Source organism: Panthera pardus, unplaced genomic scaffold, assembly GCF_024362965.1.
Source record: "Panthera pardus isolate Hobbes unplaced genomic scaffold, ASM2436296v1 HiC_scaffold_21, whole genome shotgun sequence".
Classification (NCBI taxonomy): domain Eukaryota; kingdom Metazoa; phylum Chordata; class Mammalia; order Carnivora; family Felidae; genus Panthera; species Panthera pardus.
This window is the reverse complement of record NW_026526777.1, coordinates 27033018-27060514: the sequence shown is the minus strand read 5'-3', so window position 1 is coordinate 27060514 and position 27497 is coordinate 27033018. Positions and strand designations below refer to the sequence as shown.

At 50.8% G+C, this 27497-nt stretch overlaps 1 protein-coding gene across 9 annotated transcripts in view; it reads left to right on the top strand.

The window, feature by feature from the left end:
* ATP2B4 (ATPase plasma membrane Ca2+ transporting 4) overlaps positions 1 to 27497 on the top strand; it is a 97466-nt gene that overhangs the window by 53254 nt on the left and 16715 nt on the right. For 7 of the 9 annotated variants that reach the window (XM_019432263.2, XM_019432323.2, XM_053909028.1 and 4 more), the window contains exons 3-17: positions 4885 to 5082; positions 5699 to 5956; positions 6401 to 6526; positions 7219 to 7344; positions 8461 to 8496; positions 10076 to 10237; positions 13466 to 13680; positions 14013 to 14255; positions 14789 to 15030; positions 18372 to 18603; positions 19538 to 19721; positions 20549 to 20632; positions 22420 to 22526; positions 25960 to 26151; positions 26625 to 26838. In XM_019432263.2, the coding sequence (XP_019287808.1) occupies positions 4885 to 5082; positions 5699 to 5956; positions 6401 to 6526; positions 7219 to 7344; positions 8461 to 8496; positions 10076 to 10237; positions 13466 to 13680; positions 14013 to 14255; positions 14789 to 15030; positions 18372 to 18603; positions 19538 to 19721; positions 20549 to 20632; positions 22420 to 22526; positions 25960 to 26151; positions 26625 to 26838 (2619 nt within the window). The remainder of the gene's footprint in view (positions 1 to 4884; positions 5083 to 5698; positions 5957 to 6400; positions 6527 to 7218; positions 7345 to 8460; positions 8497 to 10075; positions 10238 to 13465; positions 13681 to 14012; positions 14256 to 14788; positions 15031 to 18371; positions 18604 to 19537; positions 19722 to 20548; positions 20633 to 22419; positions 22527 to 25959; positions 26152 to 26624; positions 26839 to 27497) is intronic. The other 2 variants (XM_053909029.1, XM_019432327.2) reach the window with 1 other exon arrangement.

Sequence of the window (27497 nt, the reverse complement as noted above, 5' to 3'; positions counted from 1 at the left end):
CACCCCACCCAGGGCAACCTGTCCCTGGTACTATGTGTGTGGGAGATGAGTCTGCTTCTCCTTGGCAAGGTGTCATAACTCAGCCAGCTGGGAAGTCCCTCGTGATGTCTGACCCAGCCCCACCCTTTCTGGGGCTGAGCTGGTTCTCGTGAGGGGTGCCGCTGCCGACAGCGCTTGGCGTCCCAGGGAGGCTGGCCCTGGCCCTTCCCTGCTGGAGCCAGGCCACTGAGGGCCGGGCTGCCGCCTCTCCTCCCAAGCCCTGGTTCCCCGCACAGACCCACAGCAGACACAGATTTTCCACTGCTGCATATTCCGTCTCCTGCCAGCCTGGGCAGGGGCCATGAAACTCCCCAACACGGGGTAGGGGCGATGACTTCAGAGCCTGACATTCTTTGTCGCCTCTCCCAGCTCATGTGTTCAGTCTGGTTCTTAGAGCCAAAAGCACTCCTGATTTGGGTGGGGCTTTCTCTCTCCCATGTTCTTGGGGACAAAGATTCCTCTCTCTCTCTCTTTTTTTTTTTTTTTGATGTATTTCTAAGGGAAATCCTTTTCCTGTGTTTCCAGCATTCTCTCCCTGCCAAGCTTCTCTCCAGGAAGCTGCATATTTGAGAAGCCACTGCAGAGATCAGGGTCTAATACCCTGTCCTCGGCTAGACAAGGATTTATGCGAAGTTACCTCTGTGGAGAGCAGGGCCTGAGAGCCTCTGGGGGCAGGAAGAATGGAATGAAAAGCCCAAAATTGGGGATTGGCTGAGCTCCCAGGCCCGCAGGCTTTCCCGTGCCCTGCCACAAGTCGGAGTGAGGATTCCCAAGGCTACTTTGCTAACAGTCCCCACAGGCCCCTCCCTGCCTCAGGGCACACTGGGAACTGGGACGGCCACTTGACTTCTTAAGATAGCTACTGCAACAGCTTAGGGTGACTTAAGGTGGAGCAGAGAGATGAGAGAAAATGGCAAACAGGAAGTTCGTGTGTGACTTCGAGGCCATCGAGGCAAGAGCAAGGCCTGACCTTTCTGTTTTCCGTAATGTGTGTCGTTTGGTTTGCTTGGATCCAAAAAAGGCCATAATGAACCTTGTATCGAGTGCGAGATTCATAGGTTGGACTCTGATAGACCTGGTGGCACCATCCCTGAGGACAGGAAGGAGACACTAACTCGGCCCGGTTGTAAACCGTGGGATCAGGGCTGATTGGCGTAGAGGCGCAGAGGAAAGCGGCACGCGGGCCACCAGCCATGGGACCCAGGGGGTGCCGGGTGGTTTCCAGGAGGTGGGAGCTTCGGGACCCAAACCTGGGAAGTCCCGGGCCAAGCGGGACCAGTTAGTCACCCTGGAACGAAGCCGCTTCCACACCCCAGCCCCCTCTGCGTGTAGGTTGGCGTGCAGCTGCTTCCTGGGGAGTGGAATAGACTGTGTCGCGTACGAGCCCGAGTAGTTACATAACCTCTCCAGGCCTCAGTCTGCCGATATGTAAAATGGGGTTAACAGTAACTGTCTCATAGGGGTTTGCAGCGTCTGAACGAGAAGGCACCAATGTGCCTGGTGAAGCATCTGGCACCTAGTAATCACTTAAACGTTAGCAACCTGATTTATTACTCATCCATTCAGTTCATTCAGCACATTTGTATGCGTACAATGCTGGGCACTGTTGTAGACCTAAGGAAGAAAGACAAAGCTCCCGCCCTCGTGGAGGGGGGCGGGGTGGACGGACATAATGAATACATCATATAACATATTAGGGGAGAAGACCTGTGGAAGGAAACAGTGACACAGGATAAGGGGATCGAGAGTGCGGGAGCGGAGAAGCCATGTTATTAAATCAGTGAGGTCAGGGTCGGTGTACAAACACCGGAAAGAGGTAAGAGAATGAGCTAGTGAACAGCAAGCTGAGCCAAGGAGGAGCTACTGCAGGGCTGAAATAGAAGCTTCTCGAACGCGTTCAGGGCACGGCAGGAAGGCTCGCTGGGCAAGGAGCAAATAGTAGGAGTTGAGGGGTGGGAGGCCGGGGGCTCTTGAGGGGCCTTACGGGCCATCATAAAGGCCCCGGTGCCCGCTTTCACTCCAAGTAAAAGCCACCAGTAGGTGAGTGCCAGGGGTTGGGTTTGAAAAAGATCGTCCTGGCTACTGTGTTGGGAGGAGACGGGGCACAGGACAGCAGGGGTGGGAGCAAGGTTACCAGTTAGAGGACAGTCGTCATCACCCAGGCAAGAGAGGGTGCCAGCTCACACCAGGATGGTGACAGTGGAAAGTGAGAAGGGAATAGACCTTGGGTATATTTTGAAGATAAAGCTGCCAGGATGTGCTGGCTGAATGGATAGAGCACAAGAGAGAGAGGGAGGTCACAGGGTATTAATCTGAGAACAGAGAGGGCAGGATGACCTCAGATGGGTGCTTTCAGCTAGATTGTTGTTGCTGCTGTGGCTTTGGCCTCCGTTGGGGTCTTGGGATGTCCCTTAAGATGACCTCTAGTATCTGATATCTGGTTTGCCCTCACAGTCATCTACTCACCTTGGTAAGGGGGCAATGGCATCTCCTCGCTGCTTCCTTGAGAAACGTCCCCAGGGAGATGAACAAATGATCAGAACTCCTGTTTCCCTCGAGCAAACCTGGCCATCCAGTAGAGCGGTCCCAAACTGGCACAGCCTCGCTCTCTCAGGTCCTCGGGGAGAAAGAACCGGCCAGGATCCGCCGACTGCTCCGCCTCTGCCTGCCTGGGGGTCACGATGCCCTGCCCAGAAACACTCCTTTCCCAGGCCCTTGCTTTCCCTTCCCACTGGGAACCCGACTTTGCAGTGCGGTGGAGGCAGGGAGCCTCTGGGAAGCAGCCCAACTTGCTTCTAGTGCTTTGGCCAAACCCACTCCCCCACAGAGTTGGCTACGCCACTCAGCCAGAGGCCAGGGTGGCATATCTGGGCACTGGGAGGCAGGAGGCCCTGGATTAGAATATGGGCACCGCTTCCCTGACCGGCTCCCCATTTCCCTCTCACACTGAGCGCTGGCAGGTGAGAGTGGTCTCTATTCCCCAACTCCACCAGTGTGGAAGCCAGTTCACCACCACCGCCCCCCGACCCCGCGCGCACACACACACACACACACACACACACACACACACACACACTTTCCCTCCACTCAGGGTCCTTCGTCTACCCTCCCAGACAGGGGAGTATCTTGAGTACCCCTCCTGATGGTTTTTGTCTTCTGGATGCAGAAATGGAGGCCATCTCAGACCCTACAAGCAACACCCCTTCTGTTTTCCCCTTTCCCAAGTCTTTTTCTGTCCGAGTACCTTCCCGAGGTCTGACCCAAATCTCTCCTCTTGCCACTTAAGATACCACTCTTGGGTCCTGTTGAGCGGAGACGGAGAGTAGAGGTCTGCCTTCACGCCACGCCCCCCTCCCCACCGGGGGAATAGCCCTTCCTGTTAACCAAAGTGTGAAGCAGCCCTCTGGCATCAGCATCTCCAATTCTCCTTGCAGCTTCCTGTCCCCTGCTCTCCCTCGGGAGGCTTCGTGGAGTGTCCCTGCCCTCTGATTCTAACTCTCCTCTGCTAGGACCTTCTTTTCCCCAGACAAAGCTCGCCCCACCCTGCCTGTGGGTGGGAACCCATGGAACAGTGCAGCTCCAGGTGCCAAGCCCAGGGCTTATCTGCTGCTCTGGGTAAACAACTTGAGAAATGCCACCTGGCATCTGTTGAAGTTTTAGGATTTCCCTCCTTCCCCTACAGTATAACCCCCTCCTGGGGCCCAGCAGAGGAGCCTAAATATAAGGCCTGGGGGCCCCTGGGTGGCTCAGTCTGTTAAGCGTCCGACTTTGGCTCAGGTCACGATCTCACAGTTCATGAGTTCAGGCCCCGCGTCGGGCTCTGTGCTGACAGCTCGGAGCCTGGAGCCTGCTTCGGATTCTGTGTCTCCCACTCTCGCTCTGCCCCTCCTCCCCCTGTCTCTCTCTTTCAAAAATAAATAGACATAAAAAAAAAAAAAAAAGTCCTGAAATAAAGGCGGCACTGAGAATAGGGAATAATTCTGCCTATCCCTTTTCTCTCTGGAACATGTCTGGAATATGGGTGCACACTCGTACAGGTTTATAAGCATATGTGCTAGAGGGGAGCATGCTGGTAATCAAGGACTGCATACCGTCTGACTTTGCCGCTTCGCTTTTGTGTTCTGTTTTCAATCAATGTGAATAATAGGGCTTCTCTTAATACCTATAAGTCCACAGTACTTACTAGAATGGTAGCACCTCTTAGCGGTGTGTGTCTGTGTCTGTGGGGGAGGTGACAAAACGAGGGAACATGTGCCTCAAGGGGATGGCCACAGATGGGAGTCCAAAAGCCTCTCCTGTTCTCCTAAAGCCCCTGGAACTTCCAATCGGGACAACTGGTCCGGCTGTCTCCTAGCTTCCTAGCGTGACCTTGAGCAGAGAGCATATTCTTCCGGGCCTTTGTGTGTGAGCCAGTGGATGGATGCTAACTCTGTTTTAGAATCATCACCAGTAGTTACATGTTAATGTGAGAGGAAAGTTCTGTCAGCCCCAGGGACCGTTTGAATGTCTGTGTTCTCAGAGCTGGAGCCTGCAGCATCCTTGGGAGGAGGCGGTGAGGTGTTAGATCTAGGTTAGCTTACCCTGGGGACAGAGCAGCAGCCAGTGGCCGCCTGTGACCACCTTGTCCCGGTTTGCCCGTTTTGAGACTGAAGGTATCACACACACACACCCCCTCCCCCCCGCGTCCTGGGCAAAGTGGGGAGATTGGTCACCCTGGCTGGATCTCATACTTGGGCAGAACAGGAAGCGGAGGGTCTTTATTTAGGTCTTTCAACTGCCTTCTTCTGTCCCTCACTTCTTCCCCTTTTTGCTCACCTGCTCATCCTACTCGTATCTCCTTCCCAGGTCTGTCTGGGAACCCTGCGGACCTGGAGAAACGTAAGCACGTGTTCGGACAGAACTTTATCCCCCCCAAAAAGCCCAAGACCTTCTTAGAACTAGTGTGGGAAGCCCTTCAAGATGTCACACTCATCATCCTGGAGATTGCAGCCATCATCTCCCTCGTCCTGTCCTTCTATCGGCCCCCCGGTGAAGAAAATGAACGTGAGTGTCCACAGCAGCCCAGCGCGGCTCTGATCAGCGTTCTTTCCAGCACCTCCAATAAGCACTGGTCTTAGCAGTTGGCAGGGTGTAGCTTAAAAGTTCGGGGGGGGGGGGGGGCGGGGGCAGGGCTCTCCAAAGAAAACCAGCAAGTAGCTAGTAAGCTGTTCTTCCAACCCATCCTGATTCCAGGGTCTCCCTCCCCTTCTCCTATCAAATCCTCATGCAGAGTATCAGGAGTCCTCTACCCTCACCCAACCAACAAAACCTGCTTCTCCCAGTGCCTCCCGCCAGCTATTTGGCATCATGGGAAAGAGCAGCGACCTGGAGCCTGACCACGTTAGGAATCATAAGTTCTGCACATGCGACTGGCCAGTCATTGGCAATGACATGTTTCGTGCTATCTAGCACGCAATAATTCTATTGGCAATGAGACGGTGCCCAATCGTGCCATCCTCCAGTACCCTCAGAGGATGGCTCTACTACCCAAGGGTTTTATTTTCTATTATTCTCCTTCCCTGACTTGCCGTTCTGGGGATTGTGGAGACACTACTTCCGTTTTGAATGTTAACAAAAGGCCCCCAGCTGACCCTTCCACTCTCTCCTTTCCCTGGGCTAGAGTGTGGTCTACCCGTAAGTAGCCCGGAAGATGAAGGAGAGGCAGAAGCCGGCTGGATTGAGGGGGCAGCCATCCTGTTCTCCGTGATCATCGTGGTGCTGGTGACTGCCTTCAATGATTGGAGCAAAGAGAAGCAATTCCGGGGGCTGCAGAACCGCATCGAAAAGGAACAGAAATTCTCCGTGATCCGAAATGGTCACATCATCCAGCTCCCAGTGGCTGAGATCGTGGTGGGTGACATCGCCCAAATCAAATACGGTGAGAACTCGTGCTTCTTGTACCTGTGGCACCCTCCCTATCTGAGGGCTAGGGCCTTTGGCATAGGGGGCTGGGAATCACCGAAGACCCAAATAGATAAGACCACAATCGTGTTAGCTTCTAGGTCAGGGGAAGGAGGTTGTGGAGAAGGATCTAAAGAAAGAAGAAACTCTCCCCAAAAAGTGTCAGACTTGTACCCTGTGTGTCTTAGGGTTAAAAATACATAATGTTGAGGCCATGAGAAGTAACTGTTAATTCATAAGGAGTTGACAGGTTGTCAGAGATGAAGTTATCTTTCAGAGGCTCTCCAGGTACCCCCCTGGGCCATTGCCCTATGGGCAGGGCCCGTGGAAGCAGCCCTGAAATGGGGTTGGATGGTTCCTACCCTCTGCCAAGCTCTTTCCTCCCCTCTTTCCCTGTTGCCCTTTCCCCTCTGTGCACTAGGTGACCTACTGCCCGCAGATGGGATCCTGATCCAGGGGAACGATCTCAAGATTGACGAGAGCTCTCTGACTGGGGAATCAGACCATGTCAAGAAGTCTGTGGAAAGGGACCCAATGCTGCTCTCAGGTATGGCCTCTGGCTGCTTCGGCCCCCATTCTACTTCCCATTCTACCTCCCCCAGCCAGCCAGGCTACGGAGACCTGCTCCAGGCCTCGCTCTGTCTTCTGGCCCTACCCCCTCTCCTTCCCCTAGCTTCATCTGGGGCAGCAGCATATCGGTGGGTTGAATACAGGGTTATCGGGCAACCTGAAAGAGGTTCTCTACAGCAAGTGCTCTAGGAGCCTTGGTAGGGCGCTGCTGGTGGGGGTGGGGGTGGGGGAAGGAGTCTTACCCTAAAGCAGTTAGACTCACTTTTCTCCTTACCCCCCAATCTGCTTGGTCTATTTGATTTGATTTGATTATTATTTTTTAACTGTACATATATTTATTGAAAAGAATCCATGTGCAGTTGAAACCCGTGTTGTTCAAGGGCCAACCATATTAGCTAAAGCTGGGAGCAACAGTACTTGGGTGAGTAAAGATAACCAGCGTTCTAGAACAGTGATTCTCAACCTTGGCTACCCATTGGAATCAGCTGGAGTGCTTGGTCTATTTTAAATGGGCCCAGCTCTTGACCTTTTCCCACTATCTGCCGAGCGGATCATTATCCGTGGGGAAGGAAGGAAGAGGGACTGTTGTTTTCTAAGTTTGCGTTCCACACCAAAGCCTGGCTAGGTATAAAAAACAACACTCCTCCCACCTTCTCCTTTCTCACATAGGGACCCATGTCATGGAAGGTTCTGGCCGGATGGTAGTGACGGCTGTGGGTATCAACTCTCAGACTGGAATCATCTTTACCCTTTTGGGAGCCAGCGAGGGAGAAGAGGAGGAGAAGAAGAAAAAAGGTAAGGGGCATTTGAGATGACATTCTGTTCCCACCCGTGCCCGTGGACAAAGCGGGAGGCAAGAGAACAGACCCGGATGGAACATCTGCGTGGAAGAAGCTGCTGGATGAAGAGCACAGATATCTGAACGTCTTGCCGAGATGAAGATGTCAAGCCTGGCTCCCCAGGGTGCTCTGATGAAAACCAAGTCAGGTCACCTCTGAGGCTCAACTCCCGTGTCTGTTAATGGCTGTGCAGGGGCAAGATGTAAAGCTTGCCCCACGGGAGCTGGCTAGGTGCTCCGGCCCCAGATGCCCTCCATGCAACCCCCCAACCCTTCTTCTGCAAACGTGGGGGATTAAATGACCCGTCAAGGCTGAGGGTAAACTGCCAAAACCGTGGGCTGTCAGGGGAAGAGAGACCCAGCTAGGAGAGTTGGAACAGAGAGGTAATGTCTCCCCCCAGAGTTAGTCCTGTCTCTGCCATTCACGTGCTCCTGAAGGGAGGAAACACAGAGGGTGAATGAAGAAGAGATACTAAAAAGAAGTCTTCCCCTTTCCCTAGGCATTCCTTCTTTCCTTGGAGGAGGGAAGGATTTCTGTCCCTTGGCTAGAGGACCATCTCAGGCTGTTTCGTGGAGGGCGGGTTATCAAAAGGAAATGAAACACGTTCCCCCAGGAGCTAGACTAGTGGTTTTTGCAGCTACCTGCAAATGAGTAAGGAGGAAGCTTGCCTGGTGCCGGTGAATTGACACGGAGACCCCTTTCAGAGCCTTCGCCATTAGGCAGAAACCGTTCCAGCCTCTCACTTTCTCACCCCCACCCCATTTCTCCCAGCGATGTGACTCAGGCCGGGAGCAGCCTCCCAGCAGCGGCCTGGGCTCTGCGAGAACGCAGCTCAGGTGTGGGTGTGCACTCACCTGCACGAGTGGCTGGTCTGCACCCCCAGGATTCAGGAGAGCCCCTCGTGAGCATGGATGTGAGCAGAGACGTGAACTTCCTTATAGTCCCTTCCCTGCCGCTCAGCCCCTTTGCTGTCGCCCTTTTGGGCTCTGAGCAGGACCAACAGATTGGATATCTGATCTCTTGATAGTCGCTCTGGGTCTCCACCCCACTTTTTTCTTTCTTGTTCAAACAGGTAAAAAACAAGGAGTCCCTGAAAATCGCAACAAAGGTAACCTCGCCACCCACTCATTTACCATCTCTACCTGCCCACACTCAAATCAGACCTTTCCAGGCCATCTGCCTTCTCCCTTTGTCCTCTCCATAAATCTGTTATCTGCTGCTGTGGCCTGGATGCCTCATCCTGAGGAAGGTGCAGAGATTTGGGGGCGGTCTCAGGAGGGGGTTCCCAATCCCAATCCAAAATGGGACAACAGCACCCTCTGCTGTTTTCTCATGGAATCTCCTGTCAAGGTTTCTCTTGGGGAGCGTGTGGGATGGATCAGCTCTTCTCTGGGCGCTGAACGCATTGCTTCATTGCCCTCGGCCAGATTTAAACGCCAAAGGTCATCGGTTTCCTGGCTGGAAGACTTCAGGGTCCTCACGGTGGAGGGAGATGGGGTGGGCAGTCCCTGCACCCTCCTCTTGCTAGCTGCCTCATCGGTGTCCTCTTCTGGTCTGGTCTTCTCTTCTAGTCTTCTCGGGGGTGCTTGGACAGAGCCTTTCTCTGTACCTCTCCCCACCTCTTTCTTTGTTCTCCCCTCAGTCTGTTTTCTTCCTCCCGATCTGGTGTGTGTTTCTTTTTTGGTGGCTGTGTCTACATCCCGTCTCTGTCTTGTTTGTGAGTCTGACAACAGAGACAGTATCTCAGGAAGGGCATCCTAAGCAAAAGGGCTGAGCTCCAACGGGGGTGAAGCTGGAGGGGTGCTGGGACCCAGCGAGAATGGCTCTCTTGAGACAGCCACTAGTGATTATTTTGCTCTTTGGACCCGTGTCATAGGAGTCTTCAGGAATAAAGTCATCCCATCGGAGAACCAGGGCTCCACAGAAATAATTCTTTAATTTTAGGTCTCTTTAACTCTTCTTTCGAAAGCAAAATGGGTTTATATGTCTGTCTTTATCCCTCTCATTCCAGAGGGTCCCTCATACCAGCTTCTTCCCTCTCCCCCCCAAAAGACTTACCCCTGTACCTCCCCACTCTGTGCCTCCCCACCTTCGTCAGACAGGGGAGAAAGGGCATTTCCTTCCGCTGTCATTCGACTGATATGAGGAGGAACTGGAAAACATCTTGTATTGGGGGGGGGGGGTCTGTGTTTCTCCCCTGACGGTCTATAGGAAGAGAGAGATGAACCATTTAACAGAGCAGACCGGGAGGGCCCTTACGCTCTAGAAACGTCTTCCAGCCTTCCCCGTCGGCCCCTTCCTGCAGTGAAGATTCACCATTCTAAGCACTGAATTCCGGGAGGGATGGTTGTTGGTAATAGCGCTTAGCGGCATGACTAATCCTCTTGCTGGAATAAGCCTGGCTTGGGGCTCTGAGGTGGTGCCAGGAAGCTGCCACTGAAGAGGAAACCCGTACCCCGAAAACACTCCTATTTCATCTCCAGTTGTCAGAGTATCATTCCAAAGGCCCCAGTGGAGGGTGCAAGGCAAGTGCCCCGTCTGGCACGGGGTGAGAGTGGTCAGAATTGACATCGGGGGTCCGAGGTGGATTCCAGGAAGGAGGCAGAGGAGTTGGGGTTCTCACGTGCTTGCCACTTGCTGCCGTCACCTTGCGCGCTCACCTGTCCTCTCTGTTGTGCGCACCCTAGCAAAAACTCAGGATGGGGTGGCCCTGGAAATCCAGCCACTCAACAGCCAGGAGGGGACCGACAACGAGGAGAAGGAGAAGAAGGCGGCCAAGCTGCCCAAAAAGGAGAAGTCGGTGCTGCAGGGCAAGCTGACGCGCTTGGCTGTTCAGATCGGGAAAGCTGGTGAGTAGGGCGGCGGCTTCTTGTTGTTCGTTAGTGCTGTTCTGGATCCTGGCCTCCCTGTCTCCCTTCTGTACCAACCGGGCCGCAGAAAGAAGCCGAAACTTCCAAGGGGCTCGTGCAGCCCAGGGTGTAGGCCCCCTCTCCCTGCCACCCTCCGGCCACTCCCTGGGCCTTTTCAGGGAGAAGCGTGCGAGGGTTAAAGGCCCCATGGTCTCTTGCCGCCAAGTGGGAAATAAAGAACTTCTGTCACACAGGGGAGATTTACTTCAGGGAGACAGAAGACTGGTAACCACCCACCTGTTTCGTGTATTGACTTATACATTCCTTAAGGGCAGAGAAGGCTCCTGTTTCCTGGAGGCAGTTCCCGAGTGTGGTCCTAGCATCTGGCCAGGGACAGGACAGTAAATTCAGAGTAAGGACTGGAGGAAAAGGAAGCCTGTGGTTGGAGAGGCTCTTTCCAGACTGCCTCTACATTCTCCCTCTACCTTCTGTTGGGGGTTAAGGGGGGGGGGGGGGGCGGGGCTGGAGGAGGAAACAGAAGGAATATTGCGCCTTCAGTGGGCAGAGCCCTCCAGGTACTGTCTTGTCCCACTGTTTAATTATCTTCTGACCCCACCCCTCTCTTTACCACAATCAGAGGCTAGACCAGTACGTTCTGTGTGGACAATTCACCCGGAACCTGGTTAAAGCGTAGATTCTGAGTCAGGAGGTCGGGGCCTGAGAGTCTGCATCTCTGACAAGCCCCCAGGCGATGCCAGTGCCGCCAATGGGCTGACCACACACTGGGGAGCCAGAAGCTTTGCGGTCCGCTACCGGAGCCATTAACCCTGTGTGGTTGTTCCCGCTTACATCGACCGACAATCAAATACAGTTAAACATTCGGTTCCTCGGTCACATCAGCCTGAGTTCAGTTGGTCAATGTCCACACTCAGGTCGTGGCTACCTTATGGGACAGCGCACGCAGCGAACGTTGGAAGCATCGCAGAGAGTTCTGCTGGACCGCATTAGTCTAGCCCTATTCTTTCAGTTCTAGTACCCGGCTGATTTTGACCTCTGTGACATCTCTCGCGTATAAACTGTACACGGATGAGATGAATTGCGGGTGTGGAATCACGTTCCTGAGCCTGGCGCATAGGTGTGAAACATTAAAAAGACCCCGCCTAATCCCTTCTATTGTCCTCCGGATCCCTGCCCTGCTCTTTAGGGAGTGCGAGCTACCTGGTGGGCCGGCCACCGGGTCTCCTCTCTTGTTTTAGTTTACGTATCAAGCTAGGCCGGGAGTCGGGCGAGGCAATGTGCCACCCTGGGAGGGAGCACTTCCTTAAATTTTGGGCCCTACGCACCCAGGTTGCCTCACATCAGCCCCGACCCTGCTGAAGCAAAGCTCAAAAGAATATGCTTTTATTGGTATAATCACCTCTGGCCTTGCTCTGATTGTCTTGAATCATTAGGCCCTCAGGAAAAGCAAAGACCCAAACTAGACTGGGGTTTGAAGCAAAGCTCTTCCCAGATATTTTGCCACAGAGAGGTGCAGGGTGCCCGGATAGTGATTCCCTCAGCCTTCAGAGTGGCCAGACAGCACCCGGGCCAGGTGCTTTCTGACCTTGAAAAGATTCTTCCGTTTACGTCAGTGTTGTAGGATGACCAGCTGTCCCCGTTGGCTTGGGACTGTCTTGATTTTAGCTCTGAAAGTCCCACATCCCAGGGAACTGCACAGCCTCAGGCAAACCAGAATAGTTGGTCCCCCAGCCAGTGTCCATTCCAGAAAACTCTCTGTGGGGAAGGGGGTGAGGGGATAGGTGAAATAGGTGATGGGGATTAAAGAGTACACTTATCATGAACGAAATAAATAAATAAATAAAATTTAAAGATCATAATTTTGTTTTGATCTTCTTAAAAAAAAAAAAAAACACCTCTCTGTGCCTTGATTTCCCCATGAAAGGGGATGATCATGGTAACTTACCTCACAGGGGTTTCGTGAGGATTAAATGGGTCAGTATACGTGAGGTGCTTACCTGGCCTATAGCAAGCACTATAGAAATATTTGCTTGTTGTAAACATACAAATTATTGTCATCTCCTATCTATGCCGTGTCAAGAGAAAGGTCAGGAAACACTGTTCTGAAAGTTAGTCATGCAGGTGACCTTAGGGACATCGCTGTGAACGAGTCATGAATTGATAGGGGAGAAACCCAAATTGATAAACTACTAGGAAGTAGGCAGATACAGTCACTACGTTATGAATTGTGGAAAGAGGGTAGGTCTGAGATAGAGTCATAAAATGCTGGGTTTTTGTTTTTTGGGGTTTTTTTTTGTGTGTGTGTGTGTGTTTTGAGAGAGGGAGAGAGAGAAAGCACATGTGCACGCACATGGGAGGGGCAGAGACAGAGGGAGAGAATCCTAAGCAGGCCCTTCACTCGGCGCAGAGCCCGACGTGGGGCTCGATCCCATGACCCTGGGATTATGACCTGAGCCAAAATCAAGAGTCAAACCCTCAACTGACTGAGCCACTCAGGCACCCCAATAAAATGCTGTTTTAGAAAACTAGACCTGCAACTATATGGATGGAACTGGAGGGTATTATGCTAAGTGAAATTAGTCAGAGAAAGACAAAGATCGTATGACTTCACTCATATGAGGACTTAAAGAGACAAAACAGATGAACGTAAGGGAAGGGAAACAAAAATAATATAAAAACAGGGAGGGGGGACAAAACGGAAGAGACTCATACATATGGAGAACAAACTGAGGGTTGCTGGAGGGGTCGTGGGAGGGGGGGATGGGCTAAATGGGGGAGGGGCCCTAAGGAATCTACTCGCGAAATCAGTGCTGCACTCTCTGCTAACTAATTTGGATGTAGATTTTAAAAAATATAAATATAAATAAAAAACAGAAAGTATTAGATGACCTTGCCCAAAAGAAAAAAGAAAGCTAGACCAACTCCTTGTTTATGAATGAGGAAACAGGCCCAGAGAGGGACAAAGCCACGAGTCCGGTTAGCGCAGGGCCGAGACTAGAGCCTGTGTCCGTGGGAGACAAAACCAGCGTCTTTTCCCCTGCACAGTAATGTATAAGCAACAGAGAATGGATAGGGGATCTGGGTACGACTCCCTAGAGGGAGTGGTTCTAAACACCGGTAGCAAAGCCTCTAACTTCTGCCAGCCCACCTCTGGCTAGGGCCCCGGGAAGGCCCTGGAGCCTGGGTTCATGTGACTTGTTTCCCGGACAGGCCTCATCATGTCTGCCTTCACGGTTCTCATCCTGATCCTGTACTTTGTGATTGACAACTTCGTGATCCACCGCAGAGCGTGGCTGCCCGAGTGCACTCCCATCTACATCCAGTACTTTGTCAAGTTCTTCATCATCGGCATCACTGTGCTGGTGGTGGCTGTGCCAGAGGGGCTGCCGCTGGCTGTCACCATTTCCCTGGCCTACTCCGTGAAGGTGAGACGGGAACGAGGCTGGCTCTTCTTTCAGGACGGAGATGGGAAGGGAGGGCGCCGTGTAGCGTGGGGTGAAAGGCCGGGCCATCTCCACAGACCCTGCGTGGCACCTGGCAGGGGCAGGGGTCGCTGGCACTGCTCACAGGTGAAAGACCCTCTTGATCAGCCGCATCAGTGTTTCGGGAAGCCAGTGGAATCTAAAGAGGATTCGCAACAATGGTATCCTGCGTTTTTGTGCCAACAAGAGGATGAGAGGTGGAGACATGTTGGCTGAAACATGGCCTTTGACCTGTATTCGGTCCCCTCTCAAGTCTGCTCTCATCTCCTTTGTAGAAAATGATGAAAGACAATAACCTGGTGCGGCACCTGGATGCTTGTGAGACAATGGGCAACGCCACAGCCATTTGCTCTGATAAGACCGGCACGTTGACCATGAACCGCATGACCGTGGTACAGGCTTATATTGGAGACACCCATTACCATCAGATCCCGAGCCCTGATGTCCTCCTGCCCAAGGTCCTGGACCTTATTGTCAATGCCATTTCTATCAACAGTGCCTATACCTCCAAGATTCTGGTAAGCTCTCCCTTTGCCTGGACACTTCGAACGGGGTGGTCGGAAGGGACCGTCAATCTTCTCTGGACAGAGCAATTTTCTCTTGTTTGTTCTGCCTGAATTGCCATCCCCCGTCACGTTTCCTACTCCTCACTGAACGTGTTTGGCGTGACTAGGGAATGATCCGTGGGAGGAGAGCGGAGGTGGGGAGGCAGGTAGAAATCTACGGCCATGAAGCGCCCACCAGGCACCATCTGAGGGCGGAATCTCTGGAAGAGACCTCGTGCTGGTAGCGGAATTGGGCTTACCAGGAGGAAAGTACACATTGCCCAGAAACTCAGAGAGGGGGTTAGAATGAGACCCGCACAGGGTGAGATACCAGCACCGCCCCCAGGGTACACTGAGCCCCGGATGGCCCAGCGACCACAGTCGCCACTGCCCACCGCCCGCTTACCCTTGGGAAGAAAACGCATGAAAGTTTTGTCCTTTCCTTCCTCAGCTCTCTCCCTAGTCGAGGCCCGTTACTCAAATGCCACGTATGATTTTTCTCTCAGCCTCCGGAGAAGGAGGGAGGTCTGCCGCGGCAGGTGGGCAGCAAGACCGAATGTGCTCTGCTGGGGTTTGTCACAGACCTGAAGCAGGATTACCATGCGGTGCGCAATGAGGTGCCCGAGGAGAAGCTCTACAAGGTGTATACCTTCAACTCGGTGCGCAAATCCATGAGCACGGTCATCGAGAAGCCCAGCGGGGGCTACCGCATGTACAGCAAGGGCGCCTCGGAGATCATCTTGCGCAAGTGAGCACTTCCTTCCCCCGCTTCTCCTTCCCTGCGAAATCCTCCCCCCCCCCCCCAGGAAGGTCCGGGCAACCCGCGCCGTGCTGAGCCCCGCCGAATGATACGTGAGCCCCGCTTCGGGGCGGTGACCGCAGAACCCATATCTGAGCGCTTGCTCGGGCCACGCAGTTTTCACGTGCCTTCGGGTGGCCTGTTGCGTTTAGTCTTCACAGCTCAGTGCAGCAGATACTGTTGTTATCCCCCCTTTACGGATGAGAAAACAGAGGTCCCGGGAGGTGAAGTAACTTGCTCAAGGTGATAACAGCTAAGAGTGGCACAGCCAGGATTCAGACCGCAATGATCCAAGCTCTCGTTTGCTAGCCTGAAAACAGAGATTAATGCCCATGGGGTTCCTATGATTAAATGGTTCAGTGTAACTTTGGCCTACGTCAGAGACCTTGCGAGTTCGGATCTAGATCGCCACAACAGAGTGAGGCAAATGGATCTTTTTGATTCCCCAGGGCATTTACAGCTCATGCTTACACTAGACTGGAGTCTATTGAGGGTGCCATAGCATGATGTATATATATAAAAAAAAATAATAACATACTTTATTTTATAAATACTTTATTGCTAAAAAAATGCTAACCATCATCTGAGCTTTAGTGATCATAATCTTTTTTTTTAAATTTTTTTTCACGTTTATTGATTTATTTTGAGACAGAGAGAGTGTGTGTGCACGCATGCATGAGTCAGGGAGGGGCAGAGAGAGAGGGAGAGAAAAAATCCCAAGCGGGCTCTGCGCAGAGCCTGACGCAGGACTCAATCCCATGAACCATGAGCTCATGACCTGAGCCGAAATTAAGAGTCAGATGCTTAACTGACTGAGCCACCCAGGCGCCCCTAGTGATCATAATGTTTCTGCTGGTGGAGGGTCTTTCCTCGATGTTGATGACTGCTGACTGATCAGGGCGGTGGGTGCTGAAGGTTGGGGTGGCTGTGGCAGTTTCTTAAAATAAGACAGTGAAGTGTGCCGCATAGATTGGCTCTTTTCATGAACAATTTCTCTATAGCATGAGATGCTATATAGAGATGCTATTTGATAGCATTTTACCCACAGTAAAACTTCTTTCAGAATTAGAGTTACTTCCCCTCAAACCCTGCCACTGCTTTATCAACTAAGCTTATGTACTATTCTGAATCCTTTATTGTCATTCAACGATCTTCACGGCATCTTCATCAAGAGTAGGTTCCATCTCAAGAAATTTTCTTTGCTCATCCGCTAGAAACAACTCCTCATCTGTCCGTATTTGATCGCGAGATCACAGTCATTCAGTCCCATCTTCAGGCTCCACTGCTCTTTCCATTTCTCTTGCTCTTTCCACCACATCGGCAATGAATTCCTCCCCTAAAGTCTCGAACCCTGAGGGTCAAAGTCATCCATGAGGGTTGGAATCAATTGCTTCCAACCTGCTGTTCATGTTGATATGCAGGCCTCTTCCCATAAATCATGAATGTTCTTAATGGCATTTGGAAGGAGGTTTCCATTTACTTTGCCCAGATCCACCAGAGGAATCTCTATCGATAACCTTACAAGATGTGTTTCTTAAATAATAAGCCTTGAAAGTCGAAATTACTCCTTGATTCATGGGCTGCAGAATGGATGTTGTGTTAGCAGGCATGAAAACAACATTAATCTCGTTGGACATCCCCATCAGAGTTCCTGGGTGACCAGGTGTATTGTCAATGAGCAGTCATATTTTCAAAGGAGTCTTTTTCTGGGCAGCAGCTCTCAACGGTGGACTTAAAATATTCAGTAAGCCTTGTTATAAACAGATGTGCTGCCATCCAAGCTTTGTTGTTCCGTTTAGAGAGCACAGACAGAGTAGATTTAGCATAATTCTTCAGGGCCCTGGGATTTTCAGAATGGTAAGCGAGCATTGGCCTCAATGTAAAGTCACCAGCTGCATTAGCCACTAATGAGCAAGTAAGGCTGTCCTTTGAAACTTTGGAACCCAGGCACTGACTTCTCTCTAGCTGTGAAAGTCCTGGAATGCATCTTCTTACAGTATGAGGCTGTTGCGTCTACAAGGAAAAGCTGCTGTTCAGTGTAGCCACCTTCGTTAACCATCTGAGCTAGGTCTTCTGGAGAACTCGCTGCATGTGGCTGTCTAGTTTTCCCAACACCGTTAGTCTACATCAGCACTTCCATTTTTATATCATGGAGATCTCCGCTTTCCTTAGACCTCATGACCCAACCTCTGCTATCTTCAGATTTTCTTCTGCAGCTTTTTCTCCTCTCTTAGCCTTGATAAAATTTAAGAGAGTTAGGGCCTTGCTCTGGATTCGGCTTTGGTTTATGGGGCCGTTGTGGCTGGTTTCGTCTTCTATCCAGACCGTTCAAACTTGCTCCATATCAGCAACAAGGCTGTTTCACGCGCGTACCACTTGGGTTTCGCAGAAACAGTACTTTTCATTTCTTCTGAGAACCTTTCCTTTGCATTCACAGCTTGGCTGTTTGGCACAAGAGGCCTAACATTCAGCCTCTCTCGGCTTTCCACCTGCCTTCCTCATCAGGCCTAATCATTTCTAGCTTCTGATTTAAAGTGAGAGATGTGCACCCCTCCCTTTCACTTGAGCACTTAGAGGCCACTGTAGAGTTATCAGTGGCCTAATTTCAATATTGTTGTCTCTCAGGGGATAGGGAGAGAGAAGGGGAAAGAGCTGGGCAGTGGAGTCAGAACACACACAACATTATCGATTAAATTTGCTGTCTTACATGCGCGCGACTCTTGATGTCCCAAAACAATTACAACAGTAACATCAAAGCTCACTGGTCACAGATCACCATAGCAAATATAATAATAACGAAAAGGTTTAAAGTATTGTGAAACTTACCCAAACGTAACTCAGAGACAGGAAGTGGGCAAATGCCGTTAGAAAATTGGTGCCAACAGTCTTGCTGGATGCAGGGTTGCTACAAACCTTCAGTTTGTAAAAAACAAACAATGAGCACATTCCCGTGGAACACGCCCTATGCACTGAGTACTATCCTAGGTCACGGGAATTAAAACTGTCTCTCCACCTTTGAGAAGTTCAAAAGAGCAGGTGATCCCCAAAAGACTTCACATATGAGTAGGGACAGATGGTAGCGGGGAACCGCACCTTCCGCTTACGTGGACCTTATCCACCTACACACCTCCCCACCTTGGAAGAAGGGACTCAGCTGGGGGAGAGGGATGAGAGATTTCTGGCCTCAGAACGGTGTCTGGCCTCAGAACAGTTGCCAGAATGTCTGCAGGTGACCGTAGAGACATATTGGGTGAGACGGGGCGCCGCTTCCTGACCGTGTGCCTCCCCAGGTGCAACCGAATCCTGGACAAGAAAGGGGAAGTGGTGCCATTCAAGAGCAAGGACCGAGATGAGATAGTGCGCACTGTCATCGAGCCCATGGCCTGCGAGGGCCTCCGAACTATCTGCATAGCTTACCGGGATTTCAATGACGGAGAGCCCCCGTGGGACAACGAGAGTGAGATCCTCACCGAACTGACCTGCGTCGCGGTGGTGGGCATTGAGGACCCCGTGCGCCCAGAGGTGAGGCTTTGGCTTGGCCAAAGGGTAAGAAAACGTGAACGGAAGTCTTCCAACAGCCCCTGGCGCATGTGCAAGCTGAGCATGGTCCAACGGGAAGCCACCCAGGAGTCACAGGAACTGGGGTACTGGTTCCATTTCTAGCTGTGACCCCAGGCGTGTTACCTAACAGCTTCTCACTTGCAGGGATAGATGTTCCCAGGCTTCCAGCTTCACAAAACTGCTTTAGAGTGCTGAACTGCTAGAAGGTGCCATTCTGATGGTTAATGCCGTCTGAGGGGTGAGAAGTATAGGTTTCATTGAGCTTATGATTTGATACCTAGAACAGCCAGGAGGCTGAGTTAACTGGGACACCATCCCTGCCTCCAGCCGCCTTCTTTCAAGCAACACATTCTTGTTGAGCGCCCCTAGGGTAGCTGAACACTATTCTAGACGCTAAGGCATCGAAAAAAGTCTCTGCTCGAAAGAAATTCAAACAGATGGACTGTTAGTTGTCAAGGCCCCCAGGCAGGAGAGGGCAGCATGCATTGGGGAAACTGCAAAGAACTGATATGGTTGGAGTATGGGCCAGGGGGGTGGAGAATGGCAAAAAACCTCTGCTGGGGAGGAAGACAGTGGCCAGATCTCAAAGGGCTGTGTATATGCCCTGCGAAGGAGTCTAGATCGCAGGGAGAGTAAGCTTTCACACCCAGCTCCTGAAGCAAATTTCCTCTTCAACTCAAGTTACACTAAAAGGCAAATCCAAATGTAGTACCGTGGGTAGGACAGAAGTGAGGTGACACCGGACAATATAAAAATGACCGGACGTAGCCAGTGCCCCGTGGCACTGCTCCTGGGGTACCTGTCTCCTGTGTAGAGTGAAGGGACCCTGAACGGGGACAGCCTAGCAGGCCTCACCACCCCACCTCCTCCTTTCCCCTTGCCTTACTCTCCATAGGTCCCAGACGCTATCGCCAAATGCAAACAAGCTGGCATCACTGTCAGAATGGTGACCGGTGACAACATCAACACAGCCCGGGCCATCGCCACCAAATGTGGCATTGTCACACCTGGGGATGACTTCTTGTGCTTAGAAGGCAAAGAGTTCAACCGACTTATCCGCAACGAGAAGGGCGAGGTGGGTCGCGGCCGGGGAGCCTGGGTCTCGTGTGGCGCAGCTGGGACGCGCGGGAGAAAGCGGCTGGCTTTTGTTGTGGTGGTCGTGTGTTTGTTTTTGTTTGGTTTTTGTTTTTTGGAAGATCTAATCGGCTTTATTAAATGGTTTCATGAATCGGGCAGCAGCCCATAGAGGAGGGAGGGGAAGCTGTGAGGAGTTGTACCGCCAAGTGGGTGGTTTTTAAACTAAAATCTATTCATAGCGAGACGTTCCTTCTACCAAAGCTGCTCAGGGGGTAAAACTGCGAGTTTCCTGTCTCCTCGTTATCTTCATTCATAAGCTAATTTTTGAGACAGCCTCGCTAACTTTTCGCGTCTTCCCGATTTTTTTCAGTTAAGGAGTGATTTTGTACTGATTTCCCTCCATCCTCACCCTCCGTGACTAATGCTGGCACAGGTTTGTAAGAGGATGTGGTCTGGGTGTGAAGCAGACCAGAGCTTCCTGGTCTACATAGAAACCACACCTAAGACCTTAGAAGCACGTTAGCCTCTGGAGCCAACAGCTAACCCCTGCCCACCTCCTGTCAAGGTTCCAAGAAGTAGGGGATTGGCTCCCCAGTAGGGAACCGGGAGGAAAAAAAGAGACACGCGGAGCCTGAATGGTCACCATCAATGAATCTGCCCTTGGAGACTCAGCTGGATGTTTCATGTCCCGTGGAGGCCACGGTAGCAGCCGCCATGGGCCGTGGAATGCCAGTTCCCCCAGAATCTCAGAGCGTGGGGAGAAGTAAGCTTCTTCTGGATGACTATTCTGGGCTTGCCTGACCTGGTGTGGTCTCACGTTGGCAGGTAGAGCAAGAGAAGCTGGACAAGATCTGGCCTAAGCTTCGAGTCTTGGCGCGATCGTCCCCCACTGACAAGCACACCCTGGTAAAAGGTAAGCTTGGCTGCTGGCCAGGTACCTGGGGCAGAAGACGGCAGTCTGGGGCAGGGCAGACGAGGACCGTTGGCCAAAGCAACTCTCCCGTCCTGAACAGGAAGGTCCCAGGAGCGCTCTCCAGCTCGTGGGGGGAACAGACAGCTCAGCCAACATCTGTAGTCAACACATATAATAAAGTTGTTTTTAAACATCATGTCTTGGGGCGCCTGGGTGGCTCAGTCGGTTAAGCGTCCGACTTCGGCTCCGGTCACGATCTCGCGGTTCGTGGGTTCGAGCCCCGCGTTGGGCTCTGTGCTGACAGCTCAGAGCCTGGAGCCTCCTGCTTCGGGTTCTGTGTCTCCCTCTCTCTCTCTGCCCCTCCCTCACGGTGCTCTGTCTCTCTCTCACCGGTGAATAAATGTTAAAAAAAAATTTTTTTTTAAATAAATAAATAAATAAATAAATAAATAAATAAATAAATAAAATAGACACCATACCTTATTCGACCAGGGCAGGTTAAATGATTCCCATTTTGCACATAAGGAAGTTCGAGGCTGGGAAGATGAGTAGCTTACCCAAACTGGCCAACTGGTAAATGCAAGTGGTACAGTTCAACCCCCACGTCTCTGTCCTTAATTCAACCGGTGGCTTCTCCACCAAACACCAGCTGCCTTAGGGCCCTTGGGCTGCCACAGGCTACCTGATAAAGACAGACTCGTAGGTCAAGGTGCCACCTGTGAAACAATCACAGCCCTGGGGTGATGCTGTAGAACCTCCAGCATAGAGAAGAAAGAAGGAAAGAACAAAGTAGAAAGGGAGTTGGTCACACACACACACACACACACACACACACACACACTCGCACTTGGGCACCAGCCTGGACGCCAGAGAAAAGGCATCCAGGTATCACGTATGTGCATGTAGATGTGTGCACGTGTGTGCATGCTGGTGTCCCAACTCTGACCTCCCGATCTTTCTCCTGTCTTCTCCTTGGTCGGAAGAAGCCAGCCTCCTGGGAAGTATCGTTTTCTGCTTTAACTCTTCCCTCCCGTTGTTCTGCTTCCTCTTCCTGCTCAGGAAGCACATGGCCCTCGCTGGCTGAGATGGAATGGAAGGACGGCTGGGCTTCCCCAGCTGGCTTCGGGACCCTGCAAGGCGTTTCCTCTCTCTGGGTTTCAGTTTTCTCCTCTGGAGGGTGATGGGAGTGGCGTAGATGATCTGGATCCTCTCCAGCCTTCTGAGTCTATACCACCTGTGGCTTCAGGCTGGCTGTCACTGTGCCCTTTGCTCCTCCCTCTTCAAAGTGCTTTGCCTCGTGGCCTTGGAGGCTGAGACACTGCTCTCCTCCGACCACCAGAGGGCAGGAGTGCACTGTCTGCTCTCGTTGCCAGAGTGGCTGCCCAAGACCGGATCAGTCCACCTCACCTGGTCTTCACCCCTTCCTGTGGTTGTTTTCAGCTAGTAGCTGCACTTCTATTTGTAAATTACCTGTGTTTACATGCCTGCTGCCACATCGAAGGCTGGACAAGGTGCTCCTCTAGCCTTTCCTTACCTCAGATGCCTGCACAGAACAAGGCAAAGCAGTAGCAGCTTCTCAGGAACTGACAGATCTGTCAGGGCTCAGAAGGATGGTTACACTTTCAACATGCTATCAAGTGAGCTTGTAACCCACAACGTAAAGAAGAAAGGAAAGAAAGGGAGGTGGTAGCAGGGACCAGGGAGGAAAACCCCAAAAGCACCTTCGAGGGGAGCAGAGGACTGAGATGGCCCGTGTGGACTCACCGGGGTGTGTCTGTTTCTCCCAGGCATCATCGACAGCACTATTGGGGAACAGCGACAGGTGGTGGCTGTCACTGGCGACGGCACGAATGATGGGCCGGCCCTGAAGAAAGCAGATGTTGGCTTTGCCATGGTAAGCAGCTCAGTACACCGTCTGTCTGCCTGCAAGCTGCCTTCTCCATCAGGAAGCCAGGACAGGCTTCTTTAGCCTGCCGCTTCCTGTGCCTCCACGTCCCACACTGCGCTCTTTTTTCTGACTCTGTCTGTCCTAACGACCCAGCCAGTGAGAGTATGTGTAGTGGGAGAGCCATCAAGTGTGAAGACTAGACGACACAGGCAGGGAAACCACGACGTATCAAGCACGTATTCCTTCGCCAGCACTGTTCATCACTCTGCTTTACGCTCGTGAGGCCAAGCGCATCAGAAGCACTTGGAGAGTTTATTTAAAATCGCATATCCCAAGGTTCCACATTTGGGTATCTTGATTCAGTAGCACATGGGTGAGTCCCAGAAATGTTTGGCTTTTCCTAGCAGGCACACTGGTTCATTCTGACATTCCAGCAAATGTAGAAACCCCCGGATTGCAAATGTCATTCTCACACTCAAGTAGCTTATGATTGTAAGCCTCCCATATGTATTGCACTATTGGTGATTTTTTTAAGCTGTGGAAGGATATTCAAGAATAATCTGTGTTTGGGGTGCTCTCTTCAAAAGCAACCAAAAGGGACACCCGGGTGGCTCAGTCGGTTAAGCATCCGACATCGGCTCGGGTCATGATCTCACGGTTCGTGGGTTCGAGCCCCGCGTCGGGCTCTGTGCTGACAGCTCAGGGCCTGGAGCCTGCTTTGGATTTTATGTCTCCCTCTCTCTGTGCCCCTCCCCTGTTTACTCTCTCTCTCTCTCTCTCTCTCAAAAATAAGCATTAAAAAAAAACCACTTAACTATTTTTTTAATACCATTATGAACTCATGGACTTAAGTATACTTGATGTGTTTTGATCCATTGCCCTTGTTGTTATTTTGACATTCACATTGACCCATCATTAGCCTCATGAATATTGCTGGGTCTTTAGATACAACGGCAATTGTCTTTAATATCTTAACTTGGTTTCTGGCATGATAAAAGGTTCCAGAATCATCATGCATATTTCTCGTCCTGCCTGGAATCATCCATTTCTCAAAGGAGTCCTGCTTTTTGGTGAGAAATGGTATTTAGAGAACACAGTCTGCATGTCAGGGTGTTCCTGACTACTGAGTAATTCTTTGTTTCTAGATCTTTTCAATGGGCAAAGCTAGGAAATATATCTTCTATGCCTCTTTTTTTGTTTTTGTGTTTCTTTGTTTTAAAGTAAAATACCTCATGAATCCATATTCGTATTTCCAATGCAAATTTAGAATTATAGAACTCTAACTTCCTAATTTTATTTAACTTCCTTGATTTTATATTTATATCTCTTAAGCTGAAAATTCTGATCCTAATGTCATTAACATAATCATAATTTGCTTTACCCTAAAATATAGGTGATAGTCTCAAAAGAGCAATAATAATACAATTACTCTACTACAAACAGTTCAGGATCTTTCTTACAGTTCTTTTTTTATCCTGGAGGTATATCCTACCAGGTTCTGCCATCAAGGGACTATGTCTTTCAAACTGTCGTTTGGAACTTTTTTTAAAATTTTTTTTTTAATGTTTATTTTTGAGAGACAGAAAGAGACAGTGTGAGCGGGGGAGGGGCAGAGAGAGAGAGAAAGACACAGAATCTGAAGAGGCTCCAGGCTCTGAGCTGTCAGCACAGAGCCCGACGCGGGGCTCGAACCCACAGACCGCGAGATCATGACCCGAGCCGAAGTCGGACGCTTAACCGACTGAGCCACCCAGGCGCCCCTGGAACATTTTTCCTTTGTGTAGTTGTGCTACCAACTGGTCATACCAGTTCATTTATATCGTGTTGCTTTGCCTTTTGGAAATTGCTTTTTAAACTTAATTTCATTTTATACTCATATAAAGTAGTTCTCTAGTTCTCAGGTCAAATATACAAAACAAGGTCTACACCAAGAAATCCAGCTTCTGCTCACCTCCACCCCGTTTCCTCCCCTCTTAACCCTAAGTAACTTACTTCTCTTGTTTTTGGTGTATCCTTTGTTTGCTCCTTTAAAATGTAATCAAACACATAATATGTTTGTATCCCATTCTCTTAGCTGAGTGATATTATCTATACTACTATCTATGCTTATCTATTTACACACCATACACTCTTTCTTCCGCATTGCTTTTTCACTTCATGTAACCTGGAGATCATTCCATAGTAGTAAGTACATAGAGTCCTCCTTCCTTTTTCTCCCCCTTTTTACAGCGCATGTTATGGCATTGTGTGGATTTATTAGAGAACTTTTTGATGGGGAAACCGACTGGTATAGTCTATGACAGGTATTTGTTTATTGCAATCCGAAAGGGAATATATTATTACCTGGTAAAGAGAACAAAATCATCTACTACTGGAAGCCCAATTAATGAATACACTCCTCTGTGGATTGTAGGATTTGCAAGACTTGGGATAGAAGTATGGGCCGGTGGTGTTAGGGATGGTTTTGCAAAGCAAGTAGGGCTTAATTGCAAGGACCATTGACAACCGATGAGATTTAAATGGATGAGGAAGGAGGATGTTCCAGGTTTAAGGAAATGGTGTAAGTAGAAGTCTATATTCAAGAAGTGAATAAGAGATTCAGAGAACTGTGAATAAACCAGCGGGTTTTGAGCAGAAAGATTAGATAGGAGTAGGCTGGAGAATGAATCCATCCGAGTTCACCTGTTGAGGGCTTTGACCGTCAGTCTAGAAGAGTTACTGTTCTAAAAGCACAGCTTTCAACCATTGATAATGTCTCTTCAGAAACCTTTAGTGGTTCCCCAGGAACAGAATTTTGAACAAGGATAGGACATCTGAACTGTGCTGCCAGACTACTCCTCCTGGAAAAAAAAGTAAGGTGACTTAGAGGTGGGGGGGGGGGGGGGAGGGACAAGGACTTGAGTGAGATACTAGCAGCGGGAAAAGAAGTATAAGGATTTAGGGGCACCTGGCTGGCTCAGTCAGTGGAGCTTGCGACTCTTAATCTCAAGGTTGTGAGTTCGAGCCCCACGTTGAGGGTAGCGATGACCTAAAAATAAAATCTTTAAAAAAAAAGAAAGAAATGTATGAATTTGGAGGTAGAATAGATAGGACGTGTTCCCTATCCTTTCCTTCATTTCTAAGGTGGGGGAGTAGGAGAGAAGGGAGAAAGGAATATCAAAAGATAACTGTCATTTCCAGCCTGGGTTCAGGAGTAACACGGTGGCATCCGACCCCAGCCCTGTTTTCTGTGGACTGACAACGTCACATTTTCCCTTGATCTTTGGAAGCGAGAACTCAAAATACGCCGGCTTGGTTTTTAGCAAGGCAAGTGCGCCCTCTGGCGTTTCTGCCTGGTCCAGAAGCTTCTTGGAGGTCAGGAACTGCAGCCCTGGTCCAGAGCGTAGATAAGCTCTGCTTTAGCCAGTTTCTCACCGTTCTCCTTCCCTTTCTTACTCAGGGTATTGCAGGCACGGATGTGGCAAAGGAGGCATCAGACATCATCCTAACAGACGACAACTTCACCAGCATTGTGAAGGCAGTGATGTGGGGGCGAAACGTCTATGACAGCATCTCCAAGTTTCTGCAGTTCCAGCTCACTGTCAACGTGGTGGCCGTGATTGTGGCCTTCACCGGAGCCTGTATCACTCAGGTGAAAGGAGCGGAGTGCGGGGTGGGCGAGATGGGAGAGGTGAGGCGGGGGCTAGGGAACGTAGGAGGCGGGGTACTGTCTACTGAGGATTACGGGCAAGAGTTTCCCCGGTGGCGTTGGGGCAGAAGTTAGCTCTGCTGAGTCTCCATCTGCCCGTGTGGACGGATGGTAACTCATCTACCATTAATTAGCACATCCGTGTCAGCCGCTGTGATGGGTACTCCTATGTGTTATCTCTCTTCTTCAAAAGCAGTCTTGGAGAGTGGGTATTCTCTCCATTTTACAGGTGAGGAAACCAAGGCTCAAAGAGGTTAAGTAACTTTCTCGAGGTCACTCAGCTGAGAAATGGCCAGATCCAAAGTCCGGGTGGATGGTGGGAGCTAGGCCATTGCAGGGGCAAAGGTGAGGCTGAGGAGGGAGGTAGGGGGTGTTTTCCAAGGAAAGCTAAAAGGACTGGTTCTTCTTCCCACCAGGATTCCCCACTGAAAGCCGTGCAGATGTTGTGGGTTAACCTAATCATGGACACTTTTGCCTCCTTGGCCCTGGCCACCGAGCCTCCTACGGAGTCTCTGTTGAAGCGTCGCCCCTATGGCCGCAATAAGCCTCTGATCTCACGTACTATGATGAAGAACATCTTGGGCCACGCAGTCTATCAGCTCACTGTCATCTTTTTCCTTGTCTTTGCCGGTGAGCCGAGGGTGAGGCTGGGGCTGGGGGAAGGGTCGGAGGGCTAAATGGAGATGGGGGCAGAGAATGGCCCGGGGAAAGAAGGTAGCAGTGGGGCACACTGAGCACCAGACTGGGAGTGATAACAGCTGCGTTTACTGAGTGTGTCCTCTCTTCCCACTACCTGGCACATTATGCTATTTGATGTACCCCTCTCAAGAATTTCACAAGGGTGGGGGTGCCTGGGGGGCTCAGTCGGTTGAGCGCCTGACTTCGGCTCAGGTCATGATCTCGCGGTGTGTGAGTTCGAGCCCCGCGTCGGGCTCTGCGCTGACAGCTCGGAGCCTGGAGCCTGCTCTAGGCTCTGTGTCCCCTCTTCTCTCTGCCCCTCCCCTGCTCGTGCTCTGTCTCTCTCTGTCTCTCAATAATAAATAAATGTTAAAAAAAAATTTAAAAAAAAGAAAAAGAATTTCACAAGGGTGGCTTTCTATAGCTTTTTTTTTTTTTTTTTTTAATAGATTATAAAAACCGAAGCTCAGGTCACATAATGAATAAATAATGGTACTAAGGTCAAACCTGTGTCTGCCCTGACCCCGGTCCACAGTTTTACCACCACGCTGCACTACAAGAAGTCGAAATCAATGGAGCAAACTGAGAAAGAGGGTCAGATGCGTTGAGAT